Source organism: Rhinolophus sinicus, linkage group LG03 (genome assembly GCF_036562045.2).
Source record: "Rhinolophus sinicus isolate RSC01 linkage group LG03, ASM3656204v1, whole genome shotgun sequence".
In the NCBI taxonomy this organism is placed as follows: domain Eukaryota; kingdom Metazoa; phylum Chordata; class Mammalia; order Chiroptera; family Rhinolophidae; genus Rhinolophus; species Rhinolophus sinicus.
The window spans coordinates 58,684,132-58,706,289 of record NC_133753.1 but is presented as its reverse complement, the minus strand read 5'-3'; the positions used below and the strand labels follow the sequence as shown (position 1 = coordinate 58,706,289).

The 22,158-nt window shown below is 40.1% G+C and overlaps 1 protein-coding gene across 2 annotated transcripts in view; it reads right to left on the bottom strand.

Annotated features, from left to right (window-relative positions):
- Positions 1-9,936: 9,936 nt before the first annotated feature.
- The window catches only part of FBN1 (fibrillin 1), a 233,403-nt gene continuing 221,181 nt past the window's right edge, over positions 9,937-22,158 (bottom strand). For both annotated transcript variants that reach the window (XR_012494755.1, XM_019730687.2), the window contains 6 exons: positions 21,336-21,452; positions 20,934-21,062; positions 20,044-20,163; positions 15,129-15,360; positions 12,450-12,624; positions 9,937-11,233 (listed from right to left, as the gene is read on the bottom strand). Coding sequence is in view for 1 of the 2 variants with exons in the window: in XM_019730687.2 (XP_019586246.2) it covers positions 10,844-11,233; positions 12,450-12,624; positions 15,129-15,360; positions 20,044-20,163; positions 20,934-21,062; positions 21,336-21,452 (1,163 nt within the window). In the remaining variant the exon portion in view is untranslated. The remainder of the gene's footprint in view (positions 11,234-12,449; positions 12,625-15,128; positions 15,361-20,043; positions 20,164-20,933; positions 21,063-21,335; positions 21,453-22,158) is intronic.

Genomic DNA, 22,158 nt, shown 5'->3' with positions numbered 1-22,158 from the left:
GCTAAGCACTTCTGCCCAGGATAAAATATTAAGTTGATGAGGATTAATCATCTCATCAGATTGGTATGTTGAGACTTTGGGAATTGTGTCAATGTGTTTTTAAAAAGAGGACACATTTTTAAATAATAAGAACAATGAAGAAATGATGGATTATCTGAAGTCAGTTTAGCTCATTAAAAAAAAATCAGCTAAGTGAAATAAGTCAGACAAAAAAAGTAGAGAACCATATGATTTCACTGATATGTGGTATATAAAACTGAAAACAACAAAAGAACAATACAAAAAAATGAAGGAACAAAAACTCATAAGACATAGACAACAATTTAGGGGATACCAGAGGGTAAGCAGGGAGGGGGCTCTAGAAGAAGGTAAACGAGGTCTAATATATGGTGATGGAAAGAGAACTGACTCTGGGTGGTAAACACACAACGTGAGATATAGATGATGTATTACAGAATTGTACACCTGAAATCTATGTAATTTTACTAGCAATTGTCACCCCAATAAACTTTAAATTAAAAAAAAAATCAGATTGTCTTTCACCATTGAAGAGGCAATTGAAGTTCCTTTTAATTCTGATAGTTGTTTGACATGCCTTTTTTACATATGAATATATTTCCTAACTCTTCTGACAAGAGCTCTATAAAAAAAAGGAGAGTAACGCCAGAATATTCTGATGATGGTAGATGGAGAATAGATGCCCAACCAGTAGGAGGCAAACATTTTTTCATGAGGTGCCATTCAAGGAAAAGTTTTAAATGTTTGGGCTTCATTTTAAAAGGTGGTATATATATACACATGGGTGCCATCGGGAAATGTAACATCTACAACGGTAGGAAAGCATTTAAAAAATTATTTCCCTGATGTAGGAGTTTCAGTTGGGGAGAGCTAAAATTTAGAAACACCATGTATAATTAGTATACATTCCAGTATCTTCTTGAAAATTTGGACTTTTGAACACATTTTATGCAAGATGAGAACTGGGGGTGTGGAGTGGAGGCATGCTGGGAGGCGTAACTGATGGATTAGAAAGTGAAGTGAGCGTGACTCAATCACAGACCAGGAGTAATAAACAAACAGGCAGTCTACCAGGATGTCACGAGAGATGTCAGAAGTGTGGTCTGCAAGCTGCACCGAGGGCCAGACCTAGGGCAAGGCAAGTGAGGATCTCTTCTCAAGTGTCCCTTAAATATTCAGTAACAAAGTATCAGTAGTATTTAAAAAATTCAAACTGCAAATTACAAACTATGGGCTATTTTTGTAAATAAAGTTTATTGGAACAATCTGGGCTCATCTGGATGTTTGCAAGAAATGCAGAATCTCAGGCCCCACCTAGAACTTCAAATTTATAATCTGCATTTTGACTAGATGCACAGCTGACGTGTGTGTCTATTACAGTCTGAGAAGGACTGTTCTAGGAGGAGATTTCAAAGCTAAAATGACACGTGGCCGCTCTAGGCAGGCTCATGATTTGCTGTCTTCAACTACATGTTATTTAAATATTATATAACATTTACTTAGTAGAGACAGAAATAAATTGATTTTTTTCTTAATTAAAATGGATCTCTTTCTTCATATTCCACATAAGAAATTTATTACATATATTGAATGTAACATAACACTTAAACTTATTTGGAATGATTTTTCTGTTTCACATCTTTTTCGTCATCTGTAATCGAATAGTCCTTTACACATGAAATACATGGGAATTTAATTGAGCATTCTTATTCAAAATATACTTTAGAGTTCCTTGTTCTAATTCTCATATTGGTGACAACATCTCACTTTTCTGTAGTTCTTGTTTTGTCTTCAGTTTTTCTTTTGTAGTTTGCTGAACCAGAAAACTTCTTGGAAGGCCTGTTAGAGATTTAAATTTGAGATAACAGAATGCATCACTCGTTCCAGGTAAATGACATCATGCCTTTTTTGCAGCATTTCAAGCTTGAGTGACATGAGCCTGGAGTCAGGTCAGCTGGCTGGGTCCCATATCCCACCATGTAACTTGTATACTTTCAGCAGAAACTGATTGTTTCTTAAAAAGACACTCTCCATTTTCACTCCAGAAAATGATCTGCTTCAAAATAACTAATTGATCTTTTCCAGTTTTGTAAAGTTGGTATGAGGAAACTTGAGTTAACTGGGCCATATTTCTGATTTAGATATTTGTGGGGCTTCCCCAACATTTTGCTATGAACAGGCTTCACATTAGAGATTTTGACTCCCTGAGAACGACTAGTATGGAGGCAAAAACTGCAAACTTGCCTCAAGGCTAGTGCAAGTGACAGTCACTGGGCAGGTCATTGAGTCTAGGCAACCACCTGGTGACATCCATACCTCAGTGCGGCTTGATTGTTCCCTACTGATGCTGTATCCCAAACTCTAGTGAAAAATTACAGTTTGCAGAGTCAGAAAATGTCAAGGTTAATGTTATTATGTGATAACCCAACAACCTATAGGCCAGCGGTGTTCACAGCGGATGGAATGCATATCAGAATTACCTGGTGAACTTCCCCAAGTTGCCTTTCACAATGGGCCTAAAGACTTAGAGCAGGGGTTCCCAGCCTTGGCTGCAAACTGGAATCACTTAGAGAGTTTTTAAAAGTGATAATGCCTGGGCCTCAACTCCAGAGATTCTGAATTGATGGCTCTTGGGTGAAGCCTAGACACTGTGATTTTTAAAAACCCTGTGAGTCACTCTAATGTGAAGGTAAGGCTGATGTGCATTCTTTGTAGTGGAAAAAATGGATATATATGAATTACCCTAATACAAAAAAACATGTATAAATTACCTTAATGTAATTTTACATATATATTTATAAATATAAGGTGTGATCAAACAATAAGGTCAATGTTTAAAAAGTTATTACAGTAAAAGACACATTGCCATTAACCCCCTCAAAATACTCCCCCTTGCTTTAAACACACCTATCCCATCACTCTTGCCACTTTCCTAAGCAGTTCTGGAAGTCCTCTTTCATGAGTGTCTTTAATTGTGTTGTCGTGGCTGCCTCAATGTACTCAGTCAATTCCAAACGTTTACCTTTCATGGTCATTTTGACTTTGGGGAAGAGCCAGAAGTCACATGATGCCAGATCCAGTGAATAAGGTGGATGAGGTGGATAATGTTTTTATTTGACAGAAATTGCCTTATACCAGAAGCGAAGTGTGACACGGAGCATTGTCATGATGGAAGATGATTATGGCACACTTTAAAACACACCTTCTCTCAACCATAGCTCACACCCGACTGACTGCACCGAACAAGGTGAAACTTGTCACATTGTAACTAAGGTTCAACATGCAGCTTCCCTATTGAAGATCCTTTCTGTTAGATGGCACTCGGCAGCAGCATTTGCAGTATTTTGTGATCACAATGGAAAGGCTCTGTGTCACACATTGCTTCTGGTATGGCAATTTCTGTCAAATAAAAACATTATGGTGTGTCTCCATCTACCTTATTCACCAGATCTGGCATCATGTGACTCCTGGCTCTTCCCCAAAGTCCAAATGACCATAAAGGTAAACATTTGGAATTGACTGAGGACATTGAGGCAGCCACGACAGTGCAACTAAAGACACTCGTGAAAGAGGACTTCCAGAACTGCTTCAGAAAGAGGCAACAACGATGGGATAAGTGTGTTACAAGAAAGGGGGAATATTTTGAGGGGGATTAATAACAATGTGTCTTTACTGTAATACATTTTTTAATTTAAACATTCATATTTTTTATCACACCTCATATATATGAGACTCTAGACAGCATAGACAAATATACATATATATTTATAAATATATAACAAATAATCCCAAAATATCAGTGGCTTAGTGCAAGGAAGTTTATTTCTTGTGAGTGTGGATGATTTTATACACACACAGACACACACACACACAAAGGTCTGATAATTAAGTTTGTGAACTAATCCTAGAAAAAGTGCTATATACCTCATTGGTGAATATCACTATGGTCATTTTTGAAGTACTCCCCATGAAAGTTATGAACCAATGCCAGTGTCTAGTCCACCCTTCCAAACAATTTTGGAACTCTTTTTCTGGAATGGCCATCAGAGCTGTCGTCGTATTATCCTTGATGTCCTGAATGTCATCAAAATGTCTTCCTTTCAATATTTCCTTTATCTTCGCATAAAGAAGGAAGTCATTGGGGGCCAGGTCGGGTGAATAGGGAGGGTGTTCCAACAGAGTTGTTTACTGGCTAAAAACTCCCTCACAGACAGTGCTGTGTGAGCTGGTGCATTGTCATGATGCAAAAGCCATGACTTGTTGGCAAAAAGTTGAGGTCATCTAACTTTTTCACGCAGACTTTTCAGCACTTCCAAATATAAACTTGGTTAACTGTGTGTCCAGTTGGTACAAATTCATAATGAATAATCCGTTTGATATTAGAAAAGATTAACAACATCGTTGCACTCAGTTCGTGAAATTGTCAGACCTCGTGTGTGTGTGTGTGTGTGTGTGTGTGTGTGTGTGTGTAAATTTTTTTTGGGGGGAGGCTAGACCTGGAAATGACATCTAGCACTTCTCCTGACATCTCAATGGTTAGAATCCATCACCTGGCCCCAACATAACTACAGAAGAAGTTAGCAGATATAGTCTTTATGGTGGGCTCAGGAGTGAAAAACTGGGGTAGTTGAGCATCTAGTCAGTTTTTGCCATATATTACTACAAAAATGTTTATAAAATCCTTATTTGACATGTGTTTATAATGTCATTGTTTAAGGACCATGGGCTTAGAGTTTGTATCAATATTTAAAATTAACTTTATAAATGACATTTGTCTTATATTTGTAGAATCAATAGGACTCTAAAGGACTTTTCAGTTGTAATTTCAACAAAAATTGTCTTGAAAGGAATGAGTAGTGAGACTCGGGTTGTTTAGCTCTGCTTTAACCCAAGCAGCTCTGCCTATATATTATGAGTCTATGTTAGATTTCAGGGTAAGTTTCATTTAAATGTAAGAATCTAGCTCTTAAAAGTGAACTCACCACTGACAATCACCACTTTTCAGCATTCTGTGGGGGAGATATGCTAGAATGGCGTTTCTAATTTTGGTGATTTGTAAAGATCTAGACATGGGGTCTTGCAGATATCAAAGCTGAATTTACTACAGAACCATATCTTGTCCTTGTCTCCTAGGACTGGGAATTGAGGACACCTACACCTTGCCACTTTCTTCAGAAGTGTGCAAAGTCTATCACTGTCCCCTCCTAAGATAAAACTGGGAGAGAGCTGCTGTGTCACCCCTTATTTTAAAGTTCCTGTAGGCTAGGAACCTGCCTTCATTTATCTTTGTCCCTAGTGCTTCATTCAGGTGGCATAAGGAAGGCAAGTGCTCAAAAATTATTTGTTGAGAAAAACAAAGAAAGAGGAAGAAGAGTAAAAAGAGAGAGAAGAAATGGGTTGCTCTTCTGCATGGGTTTTTCCTATTTTCACTTCTATTTTTATTTCCTCCCATCTAAGTCATTGATCCATTTGACACATATTAAATGCCTACTGTGTGCCAGGCACCAAACTAGGCAATGGAGCAATGAGGACAAAGCAGACTTTTGCTTTCAGAGGTCTCACATGACACAGGGAAGGCAGCAGAGGCAACAGTGGATTACAGGGTCACGATGAGCATTTACTGAGGGTCCAGGGAGGTGGGGGAAGGGGGAAGCAAGAAGGCCCAGCAAGATGTGGTTCATTCTCTTCATTCAGCTGCTGAAAGAGAAGAAAGGAGCCTAGAACTTGAACTACAAATGTAATTTGTACCTTTACAGGTTCCTATTTTGCTTTCATATGTTGTATTTTATTTGTTCTTCTTTCAGCATGCACAGTGAGTTGAGTACATGCTGTGTCGTCAGAAGGTCTGGAGTTCTAAGTCTCTGTTCTACCTCTCTAAAGTGAGAGACCTTTGGCAAGACACCTGAGCTCATGCACAATTAAGATTATAATTACCCAGGATTGAGGTGAGGTTCCCAGGGACATTATTCATAAGTGTTTTTTAAACTAGAGGTGTTAGATTAAAAAAATAAAAAATAAGTAAATGTATATATATATATATATAAAATATACTGATCCTGTGAGGATATAGAGAAGGTGTTATTATTAACCCCAAAATACTGATGAGGAAAATGAGACTTAGAGATATCAAGGAGATGCTGCCTTGGCCAAATAACTTCAAAAGGGAAATAAGACTTGAACACAGCTTTCTGACCTCAGATTTCCTGAAGTGTCAGGATTCTGAACCAGGCGCTCCTGAGGACCTCTGGACCAAACTGAACTCTCAGTGAATTTCTTCATAAGACAGGGAGAGGTCAAAATTCTGTGAACTAAGAATCACGGACCCTGAGAAGAAACACTTGAGACCTAGCGCAACAAGCCTTTAGGTATGGTGGCCCCAGCTTCCCTGTCCTGTCCCGGTGGACGTGAGGCCAGTGTGGGTGGACATGGACCAGCTGGGCATGATCAGGAAGCCATCTGCTCTCAGGGAGCTGGGTCCCAAGCAGACTGACTCCCACGCTCAACGCTCACTGTGAATGCCCCACAAGACAGCCTGCTACTGTAAATCTGCAGATGTGTAGGAAGCAGCAGGCCTCAGAGGGCCTGGCAACCCTACCTGGGATCACTGGCGTGGGATCATGGGACTGCCCTAGAGAGGTGCAGTGAACACACTGAAGGGGGATAATCTTGGTGTGACCGAAGACAGAAAGGTTGAACAACACACCATGGTGATTTCATGTAGCAACAAAAACACACAGACGCAACCCCAATCCAGCCTGTCAGGCCTTTGAAATTCTGATATATCAAGTCCCATGAATGTTTCCTGACAGGTCTGGCCTACTACCCAGCAGAGCTGTTGGGGACACCTCGAGCAGAGCTCACCGTGCAAACACAACACCACCAGACTGTGACTTCTTCCTGTCCATGGCTGGTGGGCTCGATGGGGTGTGTGATTATCATCAGGATGTTTTCAAATGTCTCCATTTCCAGGAGAAGAAAAAGCTGAATCATCCACGTCTGACTTAATTCTCCCCCAGAGAGAATTTTACATTAAAAGGAAAACAGACCTCTTCTGATTTCTGCAACTCCCAGCACAGCTGCAAAGAACACATCAGGTGGGGTATGGAAGTTACCCAGGAACTCCTCAATGGAGCAGCTGCTTTCTGCCAAATGTCTCTACCTTGGTGTTGCTTAACTTTGACCTAAGCTAAGGATTCTAGAAATACTAAGTGTAATGCCTTCTGACACTGTAACCAACCTTATGGGGCAAAAGAGTGGTTAATACTGCTTTTATTTATGAAATGGGACTAGACACAGGGATCAAAAATAACAATGAATATTATTTTATGTGGAACAAAAATAACAATGGATAGAAAGAAAGCAGAGTTGAGCTAGTGGAAATTCACACTCCCTTACCTGCTATGACTTCGTTGAATTAAAGAGGATGCACCTTCTACTGTCCAAGGGTAAAAATAAAACTGACATCCATTTGTAGAGGTCATAATTCAGGCTTGGATCAAGGATGTGAAACAGCCCATGTCCTAAAGAGAGGTTTATGACTTTGTTTGCCAAAAATCCCATTTTGGATTCATTAGCCGTTAGTTGAAATAACAGATTTTGTGATATTGCCAGGTCCTGCCAAATGTATGTCGGATGTCAAATGTACAAGACCCTCATTTTTATATAGACATTTGTGAGAATGTCAGAACCTTTCATTGAGACCCAATCCTGTAAGTGAAACCAGTCATGGATACACATGGAAATTTGCAAAATTAAATTCACAGCCTTCTTGTTTCTCTCTGATCCTAAACTCAGAAGAATATTGAGAATCCTTTCCTAACAATACATAATGTTAGGCTCACATTAGGTTTCAAAAAGTTTAATGAAGTAAATTGGTTTTCTTTTTTTTCTATTTTTAACCAAGTGTTATTTAAAATTGGCAAGGGGAAATAACTTTGACTTCAGCTATGTATTGGAAAACTGATCTTTCTCCCAGTAATAATCTTCTAGCATTTAAAAACAATATCCTAAACCATTTAATAATTACATTTTTAATATACGTCAAAGAACTAGAGTTAAAATCAGAATAAAGTACATTCTGTGGACAAAGCTAACTGTGATTTTAAAATTTCTAAGAGTTTATAGGTATATAACTTTTAAGTATACTAATGTAGTACCAATCTAATTGTCCTTTATTTTGGCTCACCTAATTTACAAACATGATTTCTGAAGTTTAACAGTATTTGTAATGGCAATGTCCAAAGCAATTTTGGCTGAGTAAAGTGCTATTTGTTGAACAAAAATGTAGTTGTTTGTGCAAGTTTAACATTTCACAAGGCCAGCTGAGTTCATTTCAACCCTACTTACAAAGTAATTATTGGCAAATGAAATGGGCTGGGGGATAGAGACAAGACGTTTTCAAGCTTCTGAGAGATTTACAAAAACCAAGTTCTTCAACCACTGAAAGTAAGATTGAGAGGTCACGAACAATTAAAAGGTACAGGTTTAAATGTTGGGATTAAAAGGGTTCCAACAAGAGAAATATTTACAATGGAACAATGAGGAAAATGTTTCATTACAGTCAGAAACATGGAAAATATGCTGTTGAAAATTGTTGGCTCTGAAATAAATAAAATCCAGACTGAGACTATTAAAAATATCAAAGCGATTTACTATGTGCCAACTCTATTTTTTTTTTCTGTTGTTTGTTATAAAGAAAATCCATTATTGAATATAATGCAGTTCTGGTTAAATTATCAGACATTTTCCATATGCAAACTGTTGTTCACCATATGCTATATATTCTTCTCTAACAATTTTAGTACACTTCCATCAAGAACCATAGGCACTGAGTTAGAAGAAAATTTTGAGACATATTTTAACTTCCTAACCAAGATACAAATACCTTCCAAAATAGCCCTTTGAATCATCTCTGTTGAGTACCTATTATGAGCAAGATCTTTTTTGAATGGCAAAATAAAAGACAACAAAAAATACCTTAAGATGTTCACGGCCTGTTAGGTATAAGAAATCATCCTTGTCCACTGGCTGCCATTAAGCCTGAACCGAAACCCTCTAGCTAGTAGCGACAGGGAACTCACCACATTGCAGGGAAACCCCTTCTCTCAGAAGGTAGCTCCAAACTAGGAAGGTGTGATAAACTGAGCTTTACACCAACTGACCCTGGTTTTTGTCTTCTGGAATATACCCACTCCTTCCTCTTTAGTTTAGTTCTTTGAAGATTTTGAGAGGACTTGTCTGTGTCTTGTATGGTTTCTTTCATGCAGCAATCTCATTTCACCTTTATTTTCATTACCCTTTACTTTACTGGCCTTAGGGATTTTAAAAATCATCTCATATTAGTTGAGCTTAATTGTTAAATATTCAATATTGCACATAAAAATAAAACTGCATTTTCAAATTATGACATTCAGAAAACAAGAATTATAGCATTCAATTGGATTCAATTTGGAATTATCCCTTTGTAATTAGACTAGCACTGACTAACAACAGATGTTTAGGGGAAAAAGAAGGATGGAACACCTAAGGCTTGCCAACACTGTGTGTATATTTGAGGGGAGGGGGCATGATAAATCTTTTTTAATGAAATGCATGTGCTCTAAGACAATGACTAAACTTGATATTTTAAAGCACTTAAATCTAGCAGTTTAAAAGTCACTGGAGTAATTAGGTCATGTTTTAGAAATGATGCTACAATCTAAATTTCTTATTGGCGAGAAATAATGCTGCTGTCTTTAATTAATTACAAAACAAGGGATTGACTCAACTATGTTAAATTTTCTTCTAGTGGTTATACATTTGGCACCTTTAGAAGCTGTAACTAACAGACCCAGGGTAATTTAAATTCAGGAGACTTTATTTAGCCTCCAGAATCGCCCTTTCAATCCCAAATCCATGCAAGAACACAAAGCCAAGGGGTACACTAAAAAAAGAAGAGACTGTTTTATTGTGACATTTATGACATGGACCCCTTGTGGACAAGAATGACCGAGGGTAATCTTGGCAGATTGCACAAGTGTGATGAAGGATGCACTGGTGATCCTCTGACTGCTGAGGCTGTTTCCTGGTCCGCCCAGACCTCCATGCACGTGCGGGCCAGTCACAGAAATTTCAATACCACTTGGTGTACACATTTAACAAGTCTTTGGTCTTAATAAGCACCATTACAAGCCCTCAGTTTAAGGGCATTATTATTCTAGTTTATAAATGTTTCAATGATAAAAAATAGCACGATTACAGTATACACACACTTAATTTACATGTAATGTATTATACTCATAACTGAGATAAGCTACTGAACTAACTTTGGTTGATTGAAATTAATGAAGTATCTGAGCTGAATACTTGCAATTTGGTTTCTAAGTTGTGTAAATATTACAGTGCATTTATGAATCTAGTTTGAGAATTTACTAGCACCAAATAGATATTAGAAATGGCCAACCTAGTACTTGTATTTGGAGAAGCAAAGTTTAAAATTTGAAAAGAATAGAATAGTCCATCAATTGAGAGCACATTCCTGTACATCTGTTAGAAGGATGGCACGTGAGTATGAATGGCCAACCCCCAATGGAAATACACATCCCAGTTTTCAAGAATCAACACATATAACAAGGTAGCTTAGCTACACATGAGAAGCCTGAGAAAGTGGTTGTTTTGAACTAGGGTAGTCACCTGTACCTTGCTTTTGTAATACAAGAATAGTGCTTATTTATAGAAATTTATGTGGTGAAAGGTTGTACCTATGATATGAAGATTCTGACTGGGGGGAAATTCAGTTCTACCTATCTATCTTTGTTTTTTAATTATTTGGTCTCTGGATGGTGAATTAATGAAGCAAAATCTGAATTTTCATCTTCAGATTATCACCCAGTTCACCACTGAGGTAGTCTTTGTCATATTTATCTTCTAGCTGATTGAGTTCTTTCTTTTTATAAAGTGGAGTACTACTGATGTGTAATGAATAGGTTCCAGCCACTGGCTTCTTCTTTGTGAAGTGGAGGTAGCTGATCCCTTCCTTTTGGTTGATTTTGAAGAAGCCATTTTCATTTCCAGATTCAATCAAGTATCTGTTGTGATTCGTCAGAGTTGTGAGGGCTGGAAGGAGTTCTAGGATTCGGACCTTGTTACTGATGTGGGAAATATTGAAAGCGAACATGGCTGTCTTGTCAACGTCCCAACTTGCAAGACTCACATTGGCTTCTATCTCGGGCTGATCCTGGAAAGGCACATGGCAATGTGTTAAATAAAATGTAAATATGCCACTTATTTCCCATATTAAAGAAAAAGTGACTCGACTCTTACATTCATACAACTTTCTTCTCATGTTGTATATATTACGTTGAAAAGGCATAGTCATAAAATGTTTTGTTTAAACCACAAACGTGTTAAGTTGGCACATATTTATAATACTAAAAAATACTAAACTTATGTCAAGATGTAACTCCAATCGCTTGTATCTGTAAGTCTTTTAACTCAGGCAGTCTCAGAGTGTGGTCCCTGGACCAGCAGCATCAACATCACCTGGGAATCTGTTGAATGCAAATTTTCGGCGACACCTGAGGTCTACTGAATCAGAAACCCTGGGGATGTCTCCCAGAAATCCGTTTGAATAAGCCTTTGAGATGATTCAGACGCACACTCAGTTTGAGAACCAGTGTTGTAATAGATTATTTTCCCTCCAAAGACTTATCTCATTTCCCAAACCACAGCGGATGTGTTGCAGCGTGGATGCTAAGAAAGAAGCAGTCTATTTCAATGTTGTTCACTGATGTAAAACCGTTCCCTCTGAAGGACACACCTAGGAACCTACTTCCTGACTCTGAAGATCTGCTAATATTCAATGCTTTTCACCTGGCTTCTTGCTTGCCTCTCTGGGACCAGATGTGCCGGATTCTCCAGGCCGAGAGCCAGAGGCTTGGGTGAATATCTGCGCATTTCTGAGTTGACAGAAAGGCTGCAGCAGCCATAGGCAAAGAAAACCAGGCTGCTTGAGCTCCATGTTGTTTTTGTCTAGAGTCCAAGTTCCCTCACATTCCACATGGCTCTTTTCAGGAGAGGAGCCCCTAGCTTTTAGAACTTGGCGGCCACATGTAGGGAGCACTATGTCACTTCACTATTCTGCCCACTTGCTGTCCTGGTTCTCAGACTTCGTCCTTTCAGCAGACTTTGGGTGGGTGTTTGACTTTCTTTTTGGCGAGACAGAGGAAATGAGCAAATATGTGAAAACCTTCGAATGGCCACTCCCTAAAAGCATCAAGAAACTCCAGAAAGCCCCACAGACTCTTACAAAATACAGCCCAGAGCTCAGAGAATGTCTGGATTTTCTCCCCAGGGAGACTGTGCTCACTTGGGAGCATCCTTGGAGGAAACCACAGGAATCTGGAAAGCCTTTCTGCAATAGGAGACATCAGGAGAAACCACTTCTGACCTACCTCAATGTTGGAGGCATCTGTTTCATTGGCGCTTCTCCGTTTCCTGCCCCGTTTGGGGTAGCCGTTGATCTTACACTCATAGCAAGCCTCTGGGGACAGAGAATTGTCATCCATTTCACTGCTGGCAGGTGGCTCTGGGCCTCCTCGGCCCATGCCCATTCCAGAAACACAGTGCCTGTGGTAGAAGGAGAGCACAGACATTTTTCATGAGAAGTGGACAATAAGGGAAATGGTGTGAGAGTTTTGGTGAAGCCTGGCCCCTGCCTGGTGACATTCAGCCCTTGACGATTTGTCTATTGGATGAATAATTGCCCAGTTCTGAGAACCATACTGAAGACTTCTGTGCTTGGCCTGTTAAGTTTCCTGAGTTTATTGATTTCTTTCCCCTATCTTCAAGGCCCTCTTTTGTACACTGATTTGCCCATTCATTCCCCAAACCCAATGTGGCAGGTGTTTTGCTATACTTATGCTAGGGAAGGGACATGGAGTGGAAACAAGAGAAGAACAGGGGATAGGAGAGACCATGTGATTTGGGAGGTTAGATTAAAATGTCTTTTTTTTTTTTCTAATGAAACAGGCTCCACAGGAGTGAGAAAGGCACAAGGCATCACTATTCAATTCCTTACCCTCTTCCCACTTAACTGATACTATCACTGCCACCTCTACTTTCACCATGCCATTCTCACCGGCCTTCGTAACTCCAGCTTCTGAGCAGTCCCTCCTATTATTTGACCTCTCATTTTGGCTGAAGCTACTGAAGACTCAAAGAAAGCTGTAGTTGACACCTGAGGTTGATATAGAGATAAACTGCAAAGCTATGCAATGTATAAAACACATGTATCAGAGCTTGCCCAACTGTGGGAAATTGTTTCAAGTCATTTAAAACCACTAGGGCCATTGGCTCTGACTCATGTGAGGCTGGACAAACAAACCCATGCCCAAGAGAGAACTAGTTCAGCTGTTTTTCTTTGCCTTTCAGTTATGAAAGCCAAGTTATAGAGGGAGACTTGCATGTTTCACAAGTACCATGTTTTCTTATTCTGCTTACTATTTCATAGGCTGCTTGGAATGTATCTACTAGGCTCCCCTTTCAAAATATGTTGAAATATCCGAATGACTAAAAGAATCTTTATTTTGGGGTCTGGTCCACTCTAGTGATTCATAGCAAAGCCAAAACTGTTACAAATGGGTAGATTTCTGTTAATGGATCATAAGGTAGACCAAATAGTATTTATCTCTTTTTCTCTATTAGTTGGCCTGCTCTTTCTAACTCATCTTCCTTTATGCCTTTAAGATTCAATATATAATTCCAATGAGCAGAATATGTTTTTGTATTTTCCAGCAATCTATGGGTTCCTACTATTTTCTGCAACCTTTCCAGAGCCCAATACATTTCCTCTCCTGTTCCTTTATCTTACAACATGAAATATGTAGAAACAATAAAAATGGATGAAATGACAAATGTTCATCCTGTGTGTGTGTGTGTGTGTATACATTCATGTGATGATTAAATTATTGAAGGCAAATCCCCAATTTGCAGGCTTTGGTTCCTTTCTCAGAACGCCTTCCCAGTATTTCCATATCCTTGGAATACCACTTACAAGAAGTGTGACTACAAAGCTCCACTGGCCAGAAGCCAGCGTGGAGTGTCACAATCTTTGCTGGGAAAAAGGTTCTGGCATTAAACTTACAAAGAATGAGTCTCTTGAGAGTCAGATACAAACATCTGGGAATTTGTGTCCTACGGCTTGCATTCTGTGTGCTTCCCATGAAACATTCTTTTACCTTCAAGTCGACAAAGACCCAAAATGAATTGCTTGACATTTGTGTCAAGAAATCAAAGACAACTCAATTCATAATTTGACAAATATGTGTATGTGTATGTTGTGGAATATGTAACTTTGTATGTGGGGCTGTATGTGTGAGTGGGAGTATATGTGTGTATGCATATTTAATGTCTGTGTGTTCCTAATTAAAAAGTTACAATCTGAAACCCTTCACAGGACAGCCAAAACTAGAGAGACATCCAAGTCCAGATCAACTCAGCAGGGAAAACTGACCACCAAACTTTTAAAACACTGAGTGAAAGAAAAATAGGTTTTCCCTGTCCCAACTCTCACGCATACAAGTATTTTACCTGGAAAATACAGTTATTTTAACTCTCATTTTAATGCTCTTTTGGTAATTTTTAGTGTAAATTTAAGTCTGACATGTAAAATATACTTTAAAACCGTAGAGAACCTCACAAAAAAGGTATCTTTTTTATTTATCCTAACAGAGTTGGACAAGAAGGCATTTTAAGTCCAGATGGCATCCTGCTTGCCCAGGACGCGGGGTGAAGCAGCAACGTGCAGCGGGAGCCCAGGTCTGCCAGGGGCCAATCCCCCTATTTCCTCAGAAATGAATCACTTTCCAAGAAAATGTGAAGATCAAGAGAATGAGCCACACATTGAGGCGTTTACAACGTAGTTTCATTATTTTGTTTGCCATTCTATGAATTTCCAGAAATTTAGATGTCTCCTTTCAAATAAAAATCCTCTGCAAAGCTAACTGGAATAAACTCAAGGATTATAAAGAGTCTGGTTCCCTTTACGAGGCTAGGTCGTTTTGAGTTGAATATACTTATTCACATTATGAATGAGAGAGTCTCCAAGCAGGCCCATGGATGGCAGAGCTTACCCTTGGCCAATTCGGAAGTAACCTGGTGGACAGCCGCATAGGTAGCCGCCCTCAGTATTGGAACAGCCATAGCTGCAGGGGGCCTGCGAAGAGCCACATTCATTGATGTCTTGGCATCCTCCACTGAACTGTTCGTACTGGAAGCCGGCGGGGCACATGCATTTGTAGCTCCCCAGGGTGTTGTGACAGGAAGCTCCCCCACAAATGTGAGCACTGAGGCATTCGTTTTCATCTGCAGGGGGAACCAGAAGACAAGGTAAATGTGATACCGGCCAGACATTTCTATTCAGGAGTCTGCATCAGGCCACTGGCTGCTGGCCATCTGGCTCTCGGCTCGGCTCAGAGGAAGGTGAGGCAGATTGAGGTGGATGGGATGAGACGAGGAACAGGAGAGAAAGATATGGAAATAGACGTGGCTTTTGCTATGTGGTGAGCAAATGTGGTCGATGAGGTCCAACGTACCAGGCTGAGCAAATTAGAGACTGGCATCTGAGGCCAGAAAGACTCCAGTTCTCACCTGAAGCCAACACTAGTATGTTGTGTTCCACGTGAGCACCCCATGAACACGGGGCCAGTTCATAGCTAAGATTCAGGGCTCAGGGTGAGAGGGAAGGAATCAGGCAGTTCTCTGTGCAATGGGACGACTATCTCCAAAGCAAAGACCAACCATGTTCCTGGAGGTTGCTTTCTTAGTCCTCCTTTTTCAGGATGTGTGGGGCTGGCAAAGGCTGACATCCTGCAGGTAATGTCTGCCCCACTTGGACTTCCTTTTCAAAAATCTGCAAAAGCCCCCGGTGCTTGTTCTGGAGATGAATAGTGCCTTCTGGTATGTCTGCTCCCATCTCTGAATGGGCCCCCTTATCCATCCAAATCAGTCTCCCGCCCAGAGAGTTTGGGCCGTGTTGAAAGCTAAGTATGGCTGGAAGAGATTTGTGCAAACTTCGTGAGCAATAATTCTGGAAAACCCACAAGAGAGACAGATGCTGCAGACCGGCTACCCACAGGGACCTGCCAAGTCTGATAGTAATAAACAGGGGGAAAAAAGTTGAACTTCTAAAAATCAACCCAAAAGGAGAAAACATCAAGTTTCTCATTATATCTAATTTACATACTTTTGAAATCTCCAGTATAGTTTTGCAGACCTGCCTTTGTAGGGCAGGTTGGAAGCTTGCCCGTAGGATGTTACTTAATTGCTGCAGCTCATTTTCAGGCATATGTTCATTTTGAATGCGGGTAGATTGGCCTTCTCCTCACATTAGCAAATACTTACTTCCAATAGAAGGGAGGAGGAGGGAGGAGGAGAAGGTAATTAACAATAATAAGGCGTCTAATAAGACGTCTACTAGCTGACAGATAGGATACTAGGTGCATCACATTGTTATTCAACCTTCCTAACAATCGCGGAAGGTAGGTATTATACTACCTGTTTTACAGATGAAGAAAGCGAGGCTGAGAAAACCCCTCCGCGATGTCCAGTAGGGCACATACACACATCCAGAACTGTCTGACTGCAAAGCCACCTGCTTTTCTCTGTACCACAATGTATCTCAACAGACTTGCCTCCTTTTAAACTGGTACTTCCTTTCTCCTTTAATTAGTGTTACCTTATTTGCTACGTATGGAAAACTTTAATTCTTAGAAAGACCTTTTCTTTCATTTATAAAGACAAAATGGTTTCTAAGAAAACATCTGTTTTTTTAAATTAGGGAAATAAGTGGGTAAAAATGCTTGGGGAAGGGTGTTTGCATATATAGAATATCCTCCCTTCCTACCTCCGTCCTTCCCTCCCTCCCTCCTTTCCTTCCTACCTTCTCCCTTCCTTCTTTCCCTCTGGCTCCTTCCCTCCTTTCCTATGTGTGGTTACAAGGAGAAGAAGTAGATACACAATAAGAAAGCCATTCACTGAGCTGACTGCTATGGCTTAGTGCCTAGTTCTGAGTTTGTTTGAGGATCTTTTATATCCAAGGACCCAAGTACCCACCCAAGGTCACTTAGGCTCCAGGGTTCCTAGAACAAAAATAATTAAATATCTCCTGTGTTCTTTTCCCTGTATTGTAAATTAGAGATGAGGTATGCCATCGAGACCAGTGGCTACGGTGGGCACCAAAGAATGAATGAATGAAGACTCAAGGGTGTTTACTTTGGTGGAGAGAATCTCCCCAGGCTGGATATTTTCTCCTTGCCCCTCCATGTCCGTCTCCAGACTTCCTACCTGCTCTCTACGCCTCTCCCTGTCCTGAGCTTTACGATGGGCTCAGTCATTTGTTTCCTGCTGGGACTCTGACTGATAAACCTCTAAGGCATGGATATATGTAGGAAAAGACCAGTCAATATAGAGCTCAGATGTATTCTGTTTTGTTCTAAGGGGCAGAAATAGGACAGATGGTAAGAAGTTCAAAGGAGGAAAAGTTCATTCTCTATGAAAAAGACATTTCTAAAAATTAATGTTTTCTATGTATAGATCGGCCTCTCTTAGAAAGTGAGTGCCCTTCAAGGTGATATCGAAGTGAAACTTGGATGGCTAGGGAGGATGGAAAGGATTTATATATTATGAGTAAGGTCAGAGTAGATCATCTCTAAGGTTCTTTTAAACTTTGAACATCTATATGAGTTACCATAAATATCTATTCCAGTCAATAACTCTCCCTCTCCCCTTTCACATTCTTTTCTATTTTATTTTACTTTTTTTTCCTCCCTGAGAATCTAATAAAGTTTAAATTAAACTTGCGTATCTAGGTTGGAGAGGTGGGGTAGAGTGGAACATGAATTAAGATAAGAAATTGGCAAATGTTCAATGTTTACAGGTTGAAAATACTCTGTGCACTCACCCTTTTTAATCAATATGCAAACACCACGATTTAACATGTTTTGTACTTTTCCTGACCTTTTTCATCCTGTGTACCCTGGTGCAAGTGGTTCCACAAGAATTTTTCTACACTCCAAAATCTTTAATACTTAAAAGTGGTGAGGGTTTTTTCTTTCTATAAAAAGAGACCATTCTAATTTTACTGAAACACCTGAAATATTCAGAAAAGCAGATTGAAAGCTGCCCACTCTGACCTCTAAAATCAAAAGTTTTGGCCTTTGGTTTGCATAAGCGTATGTTAGTTGTGGTGTTAAGGGAGAACCACTAGGAGAATTCCAAAATGTAGGATGGGCATTTACTAATTTTCTTTAGGTCAAAAAGGGTCAACTCCAACCATAAGCTGGAAGTTTGATATTTCTTAGAAAGCAATGAAATCCAGTTGCCCCTGACCCCAAACCCATCCATCTTCTGAGAGGAAACTTAAGACTGCCTAGCAGTGAGGATCCAGGCAGGGGTCACCCAAGAGCTGGGAATGGGTCACCAAGAATGGGAAGCCATCCTTGCCCAAGGCAACACTCATTCTGGATAACTGTAATTCTCAAGAATTATGAGCCCAATTTGGACTGGTATATTTTGGGCACCAGCCTCCCCAAACCTCATCTGGCTTCTTAATTGACTTATTGCTCTGTAACTCCCAGCCAGGAGATTACCTTCATGGGGACCAAATAGAATGTCCAGGCAACTAGGGTATGACCTGGCCATCTCTACTCTCCTCGGATGGAAGACAAGGAGAGAAGGGTAAGTGCAAGAGTGGCAGACCTCACCGCTTATCCTTTAACCCACAGCTCCAATTTCATTCAAGGAATCAACATAATAAGGGCTGACAGGCTTTTACATACTGGGTACTGAATAAACAAAGCTCACTCTGGAAGTTCTGTGAACAATGTCAGAAACTGGTGATTAAAACCCAAGACCTCTCTGAGCTGATAATGAACAAAGGCATTTTTATTAAAACCTGACAGCTGATCAGCAAGATATGCAGTCTAAACTCCTCTGGCACTGGGGTCATTTTAGCCAATCCTACTCACTTCTGCAAAACTGTGTCTTGTAAGTAATCAAACCAGATGACAGAGACATAATTTTGATGAATGAAAACACACCAGATGTGTCTTCACTTGAAGTGAAACATCTCAACGCAGAGTAGCCCGCCCTGCAGGACGCAGGAATTCTCTGCGTTTTTGCTAAGGAGGGCTCTGTATCCAAGAGTGACAGCGAGAACAGGTCACCCAAGCACCACGTGTGCTCTGTAGATACTTTCTGAGTGGAAAAGACGTGTGATTGTGATGCTTGAAAGGCAACCCTAAATCAGGAAGTTAAGAGCCTTGGGTTCTAGTTCCAGGAATGTCACAAAAGAACTGGTAAGGACAGATTTCCTTTCCTCCCTGGGTTTCTGGGTCCTCAACAGTAAAACAAAGAACTTGGGCTGTTAGATGGATCTGGGGTCCCTCTATACTCGCAATGTTTGGATTCTCTGATGTGCATTAGAGCTACTTTCCCATGACACTGTGTAGTCAAAAATGATATAATTTCAATTTTAATGAGAGAGTCTGTGGGTCTCTTTAATTTTTGAAAGAATTTAGCAATCCTGAAAAAAATTGGTGTGTCTGCTGCTTGCCCTCTGCCTCAAACATGTGTAGATCTGCATGGAACCACTTTTGCACCTTCAGGCCCAAAGTCACTCATATTAGTCTCTGGCTGGCTGCTATTTTTCAGTCAGAAGTAGGATTTTGTTAGCTCCTGATGTGAATAGAGATCAAGTGTGGGCCAATGACTAGCTATGTAACAGAAGGGCAGGGTGATACTGGGAGTCAATAAATTGAATTAAAAAAATTCATTTCGAATGCCCTCAAAAGGACCCTGTATCATTATTTTTGTCTCATTTTGCTATTTGCAAAGGTGATACCTTCCTTCTGGTTTTACCCAGGTTAGGGCAATTTTAAGTGAGTATTTGTTGCTGCAGTGACAAGTTCAAGTTTTCAGGAAGAAAGTGGCACTTTGACTCCAGAAGTTTATAGCAATTCATCTTGCTAACAAGGAAAAACTACTTGCCAACACACTGGTTCCACTGGTAATGCTGGAGATAGCCTTGGGGGCAGCTGCACCTGTAGCCCCCAATGATGTTCTGGCAGCCGTGCTGGCAGCGGTGGTTTCCTTCACACTCATCCACATCTGGAAAAGAAGGTAGAGTCGTCTGGAAGCCACATCACCACTTGTGTCAGAGGCATCCTCTGATGTAATGTTTACATGTATGTTAAAGTGAAAGGCAATTTTAATAAGAAATTGGACCCCTGAAAAATTATTCTACCACCCCAGACTTTAAGAATATCTACTCTGGAGGTTTTGATAAGTCCAAGGAGAAAAACATTCAGATATCCCTGGTAAAGTCTAAAAATGATGAAGAAATTAATGCGAAGCACAAGAGCTCTTTTGTGGGTTAGCTGTGCAAATTATTTGTATTTGCTGATTTGTGCCCAAATTAGAAACCAAAAAATATCAGTACAAAAACAAAATTTTAAAAAAATTCAAACTTTTAATCATATATTATCAGAAGAGTTATATTTCATGTATTTAATCCACATGGCAGGGGTTGGGGGGGCGGGGATCTTTTATTACTCTAAATCCAAAGACCAGAAAATTGATGAATCGAATTAAGGAATCTAGCTATTTTTCTTAACTGGGTCATTCCTTATTAGATTAGTAACTGAGCAGAAAAAGCCCTGATATACCTAGGAAAGGCATGTGTTATAAACACAATCAAACATGAGACAACAGATGGATATCTAAAATATGGAACCTGTGTAAACCGGGCAAAACATTGTCTTCAGCTGGATTTTCCCCCTGCCCGTGCTCAGCTATGATATCACAGAGGACAACGACGAAGGTACTGATAATCGCACAGGCCACCTCACAAGGACACACCAGCTGTGGGCCCTACTCACCTTCACAACTGGCACCGCTCTGATCAAGTGAGAATCCACGCTGGCATTCACAGGTGAAGCTTCCAGGAGTATTCTGGCAAATGCCCTTAGACCCACACAGGTTGATATCAGAGGTGCATTCATTGTTATCTATAAGACACAGTAGGAGTCAAGAGGGGGTTACATTTCCTCGAAGCTCTCTTTGTGTTGCTTAAAGGGAAGAGAGTGGGGGTGATTTGCTTAGAAAAGACCAAATAAGGCCAATGACTTTTCACTTATATGTGTGCACATGCCCACACACACATACATGTGCTCCTATATTTTTCTGAGTTTGTCTTCTGACTCCAACAGCAGAAGAACTAACAAACAATCCCTTGAAGGAATAGTTACACCCCATGGAGGGTTTTTCCCGCTTCCCCTTACCAATGCAGGCAGTGTGGTGCTGGGTAAATCCCGGAGGACATTTACACGTGAAGCTGCCAATGGTGTTGACGCACAGGAACTGGCAATTGTGCTGCTTAGTTGCACACTCGTCAAGATCTGTCGGAAAACGCAAGAAGGGCATTGCGGTCAAGTTGGCAGCACAGGGATCAAGAAGCCACCCTAGGAAGCAGCTCTGAGTTTGCATGTCTATGTCTCAAATGACCCTGGCCAGAACAGAGCCAGAACAAATGGCTAGGAAGCACCCAGAAGATAAGGCTTCAAAAAATAAAATGTGGTCTCAATTTAGATGAAATAATGTAGCTCTTTGGGAGATCCAAGGAAAATCCAATTCCCTTTAGTTAGAGGAATGCAGGAATTCCTCAACAAAAAATTTCAGATAAATTTTTTAAAAATTATGAAATAAAGAAAAAGACTAGGGATTCTCAAAAATTTCCAGAGCATTAAAAAGATCTACTCAAGTTGAAATATAAAAAGAAATGCTGAGGCTGGAAATTTGTTCACTTAGTTCTTTTCTGTTTGCTGTTTTTATTCTGCTCAAATGAGGTAGTCAACCAAACCAAACCAAACCAAACCAAACCAAACCAAACCAAACCAAACCAAACCAAACCAAATCAAACCAAACCAAACTGACTTCTTTGTTTAGAGATTCTCCTTTGGATAAAATTAAATTGAGCAATCAGGAAGGAAAAAAAGGAAAGAAAAACTCATTCTGATAAGCCAACAGCACTTTCAAAAACTGCCTACAGTATTTATCCAGCATTATTTCCCACGTCTCAGTAAAATCCTCCACTTTGACCAGGGC